The sequence below is a fragment of the Rhinatrema bivittatum genome, chromosome 7, assembly GCF_901001135.1.
Source record: "Rhinatrema bivittatum chromosome 7, aRhiBiv1.1, whole genome shotgun sequence".
NCBI classification, from domain to species: Eukaryota; Metazoa; Chordata; class Amphibia; order Gymnophiona; family Rhinatrematidae; genus Rhinatrema; species Rhinatrema bivittatum.
This window is the reverse complement of record NC_042621.1, coordinates 7,434,620-7,446,707: the sequence shown is the minus strand read 5'-3', so window position 1 is coordinate 7,446,707 and position 12,088 is coordinate 7,434,620. Positions and strand designations below refer to the sequence as shown.

General features: G+C 44.6%; 1 protein-coding gene across 2 annotated transcripts in view; it reads left to right on the top strand.

Moving 5' to 3' along the window:
• The window catches only part of CDH13 (cadherin 13), a 1,208,179-nt gene that overhangs the window by 1,096,283 nt on the left and 99,808 nt on the right, over positions 1–12,088 (top strand). For both annotated transcript variants that reach the window (XM_029608118.1, XM_029608117.1), the window contains exon 11: positions 6,602–6,744. In XM_029608118.1, the coding sequence (XP_029463978.1) occupies positions 6,602–6,744 (143 nt within the window). The remainder of the gene's footprint in view (positions 1–6,601; positions 6,745–12,088) is intronic.

The following is a 12,088-nucleotide window of genomic DNA, read 5'->3' as shown; positions in this document are numbered from 1 at the left end:
CACAAGATGTTAACATCTTCTCCTACTCCCTTAGGGAACCAGTGAATCTTGTAATTGTCGATATAGCAGAATGTATTTTGTTATTGTCTTTCTCTTTATTTTTCTTTATAGTCTTCTGTATTTCTCTCCTGACCCTTTTTCTTTCAATTTCTTTTTTTGTAGGGGTCTGTATTTTTTTGAATAAAATGTTCTTATATAATTTTTTTCCTTTTTATGTGCTATTATCAATCCTTTTGTTACTGTTACAAAGTTTTTATGCTTTGTTGATTGAAATACCATGAAAAAGAAAATAAAAAAAAAAAGAGCAAAGTCCTACTAATCTTGCTAAGGCACAATATTTTGAATCTCAAATTACCCTAAATGCTCTAGTACATCAGAGGACAAAGAAAGGCTTGATGTATTATAGATACAAATACTTTCAGTATGGAAATAAAGGGCCGGATTTTAAGACGTATGTGCGGGCGTACATTTGTGCGCACAACCCGGCGCACACAAATGTATGCCCGATTTTATAACATGCATGCACAGCCGCGTGCATGTTATAAAATCTAGGGTCGGTGCACACAACGGGTTGCACACTAGTGCACCTTGCGCGCGCCGAGCCCTAGGGGAGACCTGATGGCTTTCCCCGTTCCCTCTGAGGGGTGCGTCAACCCCACCTCGGCCCAAGGGTCCACCTATGACGCAACAGTGCGTGCATGTAAGAGGATATCTACTGAAGCTCTCAGGCTCATAAATCTGAAATAACTCAAATTTCTTGCTCAGCCTTTATTGGATATTGGATACAAAGACAAGAAGGACAAAAGATAACTGTATCACAAAGAATAAATCAACTGAGAGAACGCAAGATTCTCAAACAACCCACAGGCTAAGATGTGAAAACTACCATTCCCATCCAAAACTACACATACTCTGCACCTATTGTACTAGCCTAATTCCATAGGTCCAAGAAACCGCCTTTAGATAGATGGAAATTAATACCTACAGACAATTACTAACACTGTGACCAATCATTTAGTTTTTTATTTTTTTGCAGAATTTATAACTATGAATGTCATCTGTAAACTGTTGTGATCTATACAAGGAACGATTGAATATAAATTGCTTAAATAAATAAATATTAACAGTGCAACAAGGACGTCTGGCAGCTTCTGCTCTTCTCGAGATTCTAGGCCACATGAAGTATCAGAAGTCATGGTACTAGGCCTGGAGAAGGACCGTTGCTAGTTAAGAAACTGGAGGGGAGTGGAGTAGATGAAACTCTGTTTACAGACAAGAATGTATGGGAAGAGCTAGGAAAACTGAAAGTGGACGAAGCCATGGGGTCTGATGAGTTTCATCCCAGGATACTGAGTGAGCTCAGGGATGTGCTAGCAGGTTCCACTGCATGACCTGTTCAATAGATCCCTAGAAACAGGAGTGATGCCGAGTGATTAGAGAAGAGCAGTGATGGTCACACTTCACAACAGTGGGAGCAGAGAGGAGGCTGGAAACTACAGGCCAATTAGCTTCACCTCGGTGGTAGGAAAAGTAATGGAGTCGCTGCTGAAAGAAAGAATAGTGAACTATCTACAGTCAGAAGAATTGCTGGACCAGAGGCAGCATGGATTCACCAGGGGAAGGTCCTGTCAGACAAATCTGATTGTCTTTTTTGATTGGGTGACTAGGGAATTAAATCGAGGAAGAGCACTCGATATCATCTACTTGGTTTTCAGCAAAGCTTTTGATATGGTCCCGCACAGGAGGCTTGTGAATAAAATGAGCTTAGGAGTGAGTGCTGAGGTGGTGGTCTGGATTGCAAACTGGTTGACGGACAGAAGACAATGTGTGTCGGTAAATGGAACTTACTCTGAAGAGAGAGTGGTGTTAAGCAGAGTGCTGCAAGGATCGGTGTTGGGACCAGTCCTTTTCAAGATCTTTGTGAGCGACATTGCGGACGGGACGGGTTTGTCTTTTTGCAGATGATACTAAGATCTGCAATAGAGTGGACACACCGGAAGGAGTGGAGAGAGTGAGACGGGATTTAAGGAAGCTGGAAGAGTGGTCGAAGATATGGCAGCCGAGATTCAATATCAAGAAGTGCAGAGTCATGCATATGCGGAGTGGAAATCTGAAAGAATTGTATTTGATAGGAGGTGAAGGACTGATGTGCACGGAGCAGGAAAGAGACCTTGGGGTGATAGTGTCTAACGATCTAAAGTCGGCCAAACAATGTGACAAGGTGATAGCTAAAGCTAGAAGAATGCTGGGCTGCATAGAGAGAGAAATATCTAGTAAGAGAAAGGAAGTGATCTTCCCCCTTGTACAGGGCCTTGGTGAGGCCTCACCTGGAGTAGTGTTCAGTTCTGGAGCCCGTATCTCCAAAGGGACAGAGACAGGATGGAGGCAGTCCAGAGGACCAAAAAGGTGGATGGTCTTCATAAAATGACTTATGAGTTGAGATTGAAGAACCTAAATATGTATACCCTGGAGGAGAGGAGGAGCAGGGGTGATATGATACAGACTTTCAGATACTTGAAAGGTTTTAATGATCCATGGTCAACAACAAACTTTTTACGTTGGAAACAAATCAGTAGAACTAGGGGTCATGATTTGAAACTCCAGGGAGGAAGACTCAGAACCAACTCAGGAAGTATTTCTTCACGGAGGGTGGTGGATGCCTGGAATGCCTTTCCGGAGGAAGTGGTGAAGACTAAAACTGTGAAGGATTTCAAAGGGGTATGGGATAAACACTGTGGATCCATAAAGGCTAGAGGATGGGAATGAAGAGTAGAGCCATGGGGGTGGAGTCCTGGAGTGGAGGCTACTACATGGTGATTACTACCCTTACTCAATAAGCCTTCACAAGGTTAATGCAACTCCAACATTGCTCTCTTCTTCAATGGCAAGGGGAAATGTGGAAAAGAGGATTTGCATTCAGACAACAACCAACAAGGACTGAACTACACATTTTGAGTAAACAAATAATCTTTGTGGGGGTAGCTTGCTTATTGCAGTGGTTACTACCCTAAACCAATTAAGCCTGATACTTCACTTTGAATGCATATACAGCATTGCTCTCTGCTTCAATGGCAGGGAGAAATGTGGAAAAGAGGATTTAAATTCAGACAATATCCAACAAGGCATTGATCTGTGCAATCTGGGTAAACAAGCATCGGGGTAACTTGCTTGATGCTGCGGTTACTACCCTTAACCATTAAGCTTTATGCTCACCTTTGATGCAACTCCAACATTACTCTCTGCATCAATGACAGGGAATGGCAGGAAATTTGAATCAAACAGTTACCAACAAGGGCCCTGAACTTGGTGGTCGGTGAAATAGATAAGAATGGGAAAATAAGTGTGGGAGCTTGCTGGGCAGACTGGATGGGCTGATTGGTCTTTTTCTGCCGTCATGTTTAGCCTGGAAATAAGTTGATGAAACATTGTTGGTTTACAGCTTGGTGAAGTTCAATCTGTTGTTTGTTCAGTGTTAGGATACATTTCTTAGGCTGTTATTAAAAACTGGATGCCACAAGGATCGGATTATCTTCCAGTAAGGTAACAGCTCTTATGTGCTAAATTTGATATCGGTCTGTATTCTGCTCAAAGAAATGCTTCCATAATTCTACAGGCTCTAATTAAAGAATTAAATTGAAATATCTTAAGTCTGGGATGAATATTGTGACAATTTATACTGTAATTTGCTGGTGATTAATTTTTTTTTGTGTATTTGCTTCTATGATCTCTTTCAACTCATCCAATTAATATAGTATTGGGTATACAGTTTTCTCAGTTTGATGTAGCAAAGCAATTACAATACAAATGAAATTGGCACATAGATGTTATTTCAGAACAATTTTGGCATTGTTGTCTTGTGTTGGTGGTACTCAATATGTTAAATATGCTTCATTCTGCTCTTTCTTTATTTTAACTTTTTTTTTTTAAGCCAAGGCCCATATCTCCCTCGTGGATATTCCTGGCAGCCAGCAAACTCTGGAATGCTTTGCCAACAGCATCTGGGTCTGTGCCTGGATGTGCGCTCATCTGTAGCCTCTTGGCTGCTTTGCTGCTGGGTCATCGCAATCCTGACACAATACACTGGCCCCTATCCATCATGATTCACAAATTCAGCTTTGATATTGGAGAATCACAAAGAAAGCCCTTCGAATATACTTTTTTCCCCCTAAGAATTCGATTTTAAAGGAAGAACACACATTTTCTGATGTTCCCATTACTTACTCTACATAACATATCATATATTCCCCGTTAGTGGGGGAAATACCTATGTATGTTTTTCTGCATACCAATATCCGCACCCAACGCGTTTATTTAAAACTATTTAAACTGTTTTTCTATTAATTTGTTATACTAATTATACTTTTATTTTAGCAAAATCTAGTATTATTAGCATTTTAATTATAATAGTTACCTGTAACAAAAGCAAACTCTAGACTAAGCTATGGTGAAATTTCCTGACTAGGCCTCTAGCTTGCATTTTTTTTTTTTTTTTTATAGATAACCCCATTATCATAATGTCAATGCATAAAAAGGACATACAGACTTTACCCCTCTCTGCATGTTTCTAAAATTACTCTCCCTATGAATACCCAAACAAGTTTCTTGCTATTGGAAGGAACTCATGACTATGCACAATGTCTCTGTGGTAACTGCCAATAAAGTCAAAAGTCGCTACTTTAGGCATTTTTAATATTTGCAAACTGTAATGCAATTCATAAGGATAAGCATCAATATAGTTTAAGGAGTGAATTTTCAGAAACCTGCGGAGCAGGTAAGGTAACTGGGTAAATTAACCCAGATATCTTCACATGGACACATTGATTTTATAACATGCGCGCGTCGCCATGTGCACGTTATAAAATACAATACCCATGCGCACATGTGCGTCCGATTTTATATCAGCATGCGCATGTGCAGGTGGGTTGCAACTCGGGTGCACAAAGGGAGGTGATTTCAAAAAAATACGCATGGCAACGCAATCAGCCCGTTCCCAGTTCCCTCCCGGTCCGCTCCAATTAAGGAGCGGCCTGGGAGGGAACTTTCCTATCCCCCTACCTACCCTTACTCCCTTTTCCCCTCTCCTCTCCTCCCCGACCCCTAACCCCCTCCAACTATTACAATTTTTTTTTGTTTTACATCTTACTTCATCTTTGCAGGTGAAGTAAGTTCCACACGCCGGCAGTCGGCCGGCACACGCTTCCCCGGGTCATGGCCTAATGGCCGCTGTCCCGGCCGGCCCTCACCTCGCCCCTCCACCCTTGGCCCACCCCTTTTACAGAGCCCAGCACTTCCACATGTATCGGGAGATACGCGCATGGCCGGGCCATTTTTAAAATGCACTCGGCACACACAAGGCCCGGCCACGCGCGAATCCCCCAGTTTTGCACACGCTAGGCTTTTAAAATTTGGCCTTAAGTGACCAATAGAAGTTTATGTTTGGGACAAGAAGGTTTGTTCCTTGTTCCCACAGTTAAGGAAGTATGTACAGTTAGATGCAGGAAGACAGTAATTTCCATAAGGGGCCCTGGAATTCTGTCTCTTTAGATATTAGGATGGAATCAAATTAATTGACTTTTAGGAAAAGGGTGAAAGTCTGTTCCCGGGCTGGGGGAGGGGTGAGATGGTCTGATTTGTTTTATTCTGATGTGGGTAAGCGTGATATTGAAGATTTTAATGATTTTATATTGTTTTTATTGTATTTTTATTACTGTGTATTTGATTGTGTTGTGCACCGTTCTGGTCAGTATTTTTCTGAATGTACGGTACCTAAAAGTTGGAAATAAATAAAATATTTATATGACTGGGGTTACCCAGCTAAATATAGCTGGATACACTTTTTGAAAATTGAACCCTAAGCAAGTACTGATTATGTAATAATGACTTTGACCTCACTGCACCATACTGCAATAGCAATTTCATGCAGAATAAGCTACAACAGCATATTAATTTAACCTCTGCAATAAATTGCACTAGAATCATCTTCCTGACTGACTAGTGAGATTCTAAATGGTCAATGATCTACCTGCTAATGCTTCATAATAGGTCAGCAGTCCAGCTTTCCAACTTGCTGCTGATGATGTCAGATGATCTCAAATTCCTCTAAATAATTATCTCCAATGGATGCAGTAGAGGATAGGCGCTGCACTTTATGGAGGCGCAAGGAGCTTACGGTGGGGTTAATTTCCTTTAAATGACCCGTCCAGAAGTGGTTATTATAAATCCTATAAACCACTATTTTGTTGACGTTAGCATCTTCTCTATGATGTTTCTAACATTTATGGGATGACAAATTTATGGAAAAGAACAACTCTTCAGAAATGATGTTGACATTAATTGGGTTACTAAGAATGAATAAAGAAAGCCAATTGTTTTTAATTCTCAAAATCTAGAGCTGCCAACAGTGTTTGTTGTTACAAATATGTTAATTTATCAGACACGATTATCATTGCAAGAGACACTCTAGGAGTTGGAATTACAGTAGGTAATGTAAGTCCTCAGATCCTGAGGCCTCATTAAGCACCATTATTCATGTCCTTGTTTTATTAAACTGTTCCTGCCCATGTATCTCCATGGTTATTAATGTCTTATGCATTCTGTTTAGGTATTCAATACTCAAGGATCCAGCAAACTGGCTCAGTATTAATCCAGCAAATGGAACCATCTACACCACAACCAGTCTGGATCGGGAATCCCCTTTTGTCCACAACAATACTTACATTGCAGAGTTTCTGGCAATAGACGATGGTAAGTGTCAATATATGATACATTTCTGATAAGAAAGATCATTTGCTCCTAACCAATTTGTTGGTTTTAACATTGGATAGGCAGAAATTTAAGAGGCAATTTTGAGTAGTCCAGGTAGTTGCAGAGTATACTCGCACTTTTAACTTTTTACTACCCAGTAGTGTCCCTTCTGAAAATTATCTAGTGTTACTTAGATTTTCCAGAAGTGTGTGCATTCTTTGCATGGGCTATTACCCTGGGCAGCTGGGGGGGGGGGGGGGGAGTGCGGAATTGCAAATTGTATGCGTGTTATTGAAAATCAAATGTACTCTCCTACTGCAACCTGAACACATCCTCACAATGTAACTGAAAGTATGAGCATGGTGGAAGAGGAGGGAAATCTTCAAAAATTGCCCCCCCCCCTAAAAGTTAACAAATGTTTCAAGTGGTAACTTTATATTACTCAAACAAATGTATGTCAGTCTAGTATAATTGTATCTTCTACTGCTCATTTGTTGACCTTTATTTCTGTGTATCCAAATGGACTAACATGGCAACCCAAGCTATTCTGTCCGAATGGATAGAAAATAAGTGTCCGTGCACATGTGAAATCAAGTACTCAGCATAGAATAAAGACCCTGTAATGAAGTTAGCTAAGGGAGCGGTGCATAACATGGGTGTTGGGTGGAGATCTGGGAAGGGAGAAGAGTGGCTAGGGGAGTGGAGGATCAAGGGAGGAGTAATGGGTGAGTAGAGGGAAGTCAGTAGGTAGGGCCAAGGATGGGCAATGGGCATAAAGGGGCTGCACACACTAGTGCAGCCCTTTTTTGCCACCGAGAGCATCTTAAGTACTTTAAGTGCTTGCCATACCTTAGCTTGCCATCCATTCGCAGGAGATCAAGGGCTATCCAGCAGTGATGAGGTGGTAGCATGCGATGGCGATATCAGCAAGTACCACTTCAGGTTTCCATTGAGTGTGTCATCTGGAAGTGGTCGGCGCACATTATTCCCAGCAGGTCATGACCCTAGTGGTGATAGCAGTCAACATGGCCCCAAAAATGCAGGTACAAGCAGTTGGCAAGAATACTAAGTCGAACTCAGGAGAAGGTAAAGAAGATCAAGCAGGAGCAATGTGGCTCCAGCACCGAAAGCTCCAAGGGCAGAATCGAGACCAGTGACGCATGGTAGCATCAAGAAAAAAGCAGGGAAACAGCAGGAGCTGAACTCGCTAATGTTTGAGCTCAGTTCAGCCATGGTAGAAACAGAAGGGACATGCTCAAGGGCATGAGCAGCAACTCCGGATGCAACATCAATGGGCAAGAGAATTGGGGTAAGACTGTGGGACATAGCATGAGCATATCAAATAAGAACATAAGAACATGCCATACTGGGTCAGACCAAGAGACCATCAAGCCCAGCATCCTGTTTCCAACAGTGGCCAATCCAGGCCATAAGAACCTGGCAAGTACCCAAATATACCTTCTGATTCTGACTAGAATGTTGATTCTAGTGATGAGGAAAAGTCATTAGCAAATGTGATGCAGAGTGCAATAAAGGCCTTCAAAAAACAGAGATCCAATACAAAAGAATCAGAAGTGGAGGAGGCTGGCATTCATAAGGCACATGATGCCAGTTCAGTGCCACAGGGTCTTGGGGCTACACTCAGAGCACCCAGCCTAGAGACCAATTTAAGCAGTCACTCAGCAGAGGAGATTCTATTTGATGATAGCAGACTAGCATATGAGGTACCATGTAAGATAAAAAAAAGATTTGGAGGCATGAGTACATTGACAAGTTTTCATTGCCTATAAAGGATCAGGAGGGGGTGAATAATGAAGCTAAAAAAGAATGAGCAGGTGATCATAGAGAAAAAAAAGCATAAAATATGGAAGGCCATTCACAGTTGGGTGTTGGCTTTCCATATTTTTTAGTGTGGAGGTCGAGTATAAACCAGAGCAAGCAGTTTGCTATCTGGATACCATTATGCGAATACATAGACATTAAGGAGGCTAGGCAATGCTAAATTATGACATCAAGTTTAGAAAGAGTACGGTAGAAGACAGTTCTATCTCATGGAACTGCTGGATCTATGGATGGACCAAATGACCATACAAAAACTAGGGAACTCAGACAGATCACACAGCTTTTATAGCAATTTCCGAGACAAGAGCGCAACAAGGAACAGCAGGAGGCATGACATGTGTCACCAATTCAACGCTGGGCACTGCTCCTGGTGCCCTTGTCATTTTTGACAAGTATGCTCAAATTGTGGCACTTTTCACATGGCCTCACAGTGTAAGTTGCCCAAGGAGCACAGACATCAATCAGAATTGGCATAGCAGAGCAGTGACGGAATTAGCCTCTTCTCCGGTCAACATTAAAAGCCATGGCAAAGTGGTGATTTATCCATTAATGGCACAAGCAAAAGAGTGTTATAGCTGTGGACCCTTGGACCTGGACGAGTGATAATGTAACCACTGAGGGATTGCCCCCAGAGGAACTTGTCTCCGGCAGGTGGAGCTTGTGAGAAAACCCGACCAGAGCTTCACCTATACCAGGTGCGGGTGCCTCATAGAAGACAGTGAAGCTGAGGATGAAGTCTGGGCCAGGGATCCGGGTCAGGGCAGGCAGCAAAGGTGCGGAACAGAGTCCAATCCAAAGATCCGGGGCAGGCAGCAGGCAAGCAAGAATGAAGTACCAGGCCAAGGATCGAGATGGGCAGTAGACGAACAGAGATGAGAAGACAAGCCAAGGTCAAACCAGGAGATCAAGCCGAGTAAGGGAACACAGGAACTGGAGGATGAGGAGAAGACCGGAGACAGGAACAAAAGCACGGGCAGGAAAGCAGGAACTGGAACGCCAGGATATGACTCAGGAACACAAGGACTGGAGCAGAAGCAGGAACAGAACCAGGATCAGGATCAAGGCAGGAACTGGAACGAGAGACGTCAGGAACAGCAACTAGCACTCCGAGGAGACGACCTGTTGCAAAGGCAAAAGCTGGAAACTGCTGTGGGATTTAAATACCCCTCCGGAGTGATGTCATCCATCGGGGCCAGGCCAAGGTTTCCCGCCATGGCCCCTTTAAAGGGCAGAGTCTCCCGCAAGTGCGCACCTAGGGAGAACCCCGCTGGATGGAAGAGGACGTGTTGCAGCCACGTGTGAGGCCGCGGTCGGCCTGCCGCAGAGTGGGGCATGCCATGCCAGACTGCGGCAGCGGCTGGCAGCAGGAAAGATAGGGGGGATCGGCCGAGGCCTGCCGCGGCTGGGAGCCGCAACAGTATCCCCCCTTATGCGCCCTCACAGAAGGACCGGGCTTGCCGGGGTTTGTGTGATGGAAGTGCTGGAGTAAGGATTTATCCAAGATATTGGACGATGGTTCCCATGAGTTCTCTTCAGAACCAAAGTCTTCCCAGGAGATCAAATATTCCCAGCGCCTGTGGTTTTGACGGACATCCAGAATGTCCCGGACCTGGTAGACAGGTCATCTTCAGAAACAACCTCTGGAGGTTTGGGTGGAACAGAGAGAGTAACAAGGGCTTCACTAGGGATACATGAAAGGAATTATGTATCCGGAGACTGATGGGAAGCCGCAAGTGATAGGTCACTGGACCCAAACATTCACTGACAGAGAATGGTTCAATGTACCTAGGTGCCAGCCTCATTGATGGAACCCAAAGGTGAATGTGGCGGGTGCTGAGCCAAACCCGATCCCCTGGGTTAAAGAATGATGCAGGGCGATGGCTCTTATCCGACACATTTTTGGCTGAATTGGTGACTGAATTGGTGGCTTTCAGCTCGTGCAGCTGTTCGGCCGTGAGCTGGGCTGCTGGAGAAGGTTCAGAGAGAGACAAGGGCAAGGGAGGCCTTGGATACCTGCCATAAAGAACTTGGAAGGGAGAAGTTCCAGTAGCAGAGTGTACATATGAATTGTGTGAAAATTCTGCCCATGGCAGTAGTGTGGCCCAATCATCATGGTGGCTCCCTATGAAAGAGCGGGTGAAGGTATTCAACCCCCGGTTGATCCGTTCGGCTTGCCCATTCCCTTGAGGGTGAAAGGCTGTAGTGAAGTCTAACTGCATACCAAATTTTTTACACAAAGCGCGCCAGTACATGGCCGTGAATAGGGGACCACGATCAGATGCAATATGCAGGGGGAGGCCGTGTAGACGGAAGATATGCAGGGAAAACAGTTGTGCCAATTCAGGAGCCGACGGAAGCTTGGATAGAGGCACAAAATGTGCCATTTTGGAGAACCTGTCGACTACTACCCATATCACCTGGTTGCCGGAGGAGGAAGGCAGGTCTACCACAAAGTCCGTGGAGATGTGGGTCCAAGGTTCCCGAGGTGCTGGAAGGAGGTTGTAGGAGTTCACATGGCCAGTCGGGCAGTGGCTTCTGTTGCACACAAGTCGGACAGGAACTGACATAGGCAGGAACGTCCTGGGCCATACAAGGCCACCAATAATATCGGAAGAACAGTTCCAAGGTTCGTGTCCTGCCTGGGTGTCCAGCCATGAGTGAATCGTGAGCCCAAGTTAGTACCTTGGGTTGAAGGCAGAGTGGGACCACCATCTTCCCTTGAGGCACAGTGTTGGTGATGGCCAGTAGGATCTTGGCAGGGTCCAAGATATAGCGAGGTAGGTCCGGTGTATCTTCTGCGTCATGAAGTCTAGACAGGGCATCTGCCCGAGCGGTTTCCTTGCGGGCCGGTAGTGCAGTACAAAATTGAACCAGCTGAAGAAAAGGGACCAGCAGGCCTGGCGTGGATTCAGGCGCCGAGCTTTGCTAAGGTACTCCAAATTCTTATGGTCAGTGTAGACCGTGATGGGGTGTTGCGCCCCCTCCAACCATTGTCTCCATTCTTCAAAGGCCATCTTTATGGCCAATAGTTCTTGATCTCCGATTCCATAGTTCTTTTCTGCAGGAAAAAATTTGCGGGAGAAGAAAGAGCCAGGGGTGCTGGCTGGAGTGCTAGCTGAGGACTGCCTCCGACAAGCCCCCACGGCTATGTCAGAGGCGTCTACCTCCATGATTAACGGGCGAGCTGGGTCTGGGTGGTGGAGACAGAGCTCTTACAAGAATGACCTCTTTAGTTCTTCGAAGCCTTGGACAGCCTCAGCAGGCCAATGCCTGGTGTCAGAGCCCTTCCTAGTTAGGTCTGTAAGTGGTGCCACAATATGGGAATACCATGGGATGAAATTCCTGTAAAAGTTGGCAAAGGCATGGAACCACTGCAACGAACAAAGTCCCACCGGTTGCGGCCACTCCTGGATACTGGTTAGCTTGTCCGGGTCCATTCGGAAGCCGGAGGTGGAAACAATAAAGCCCAAGAAGGGCAAGGACACATATTCGAAGAGGCATT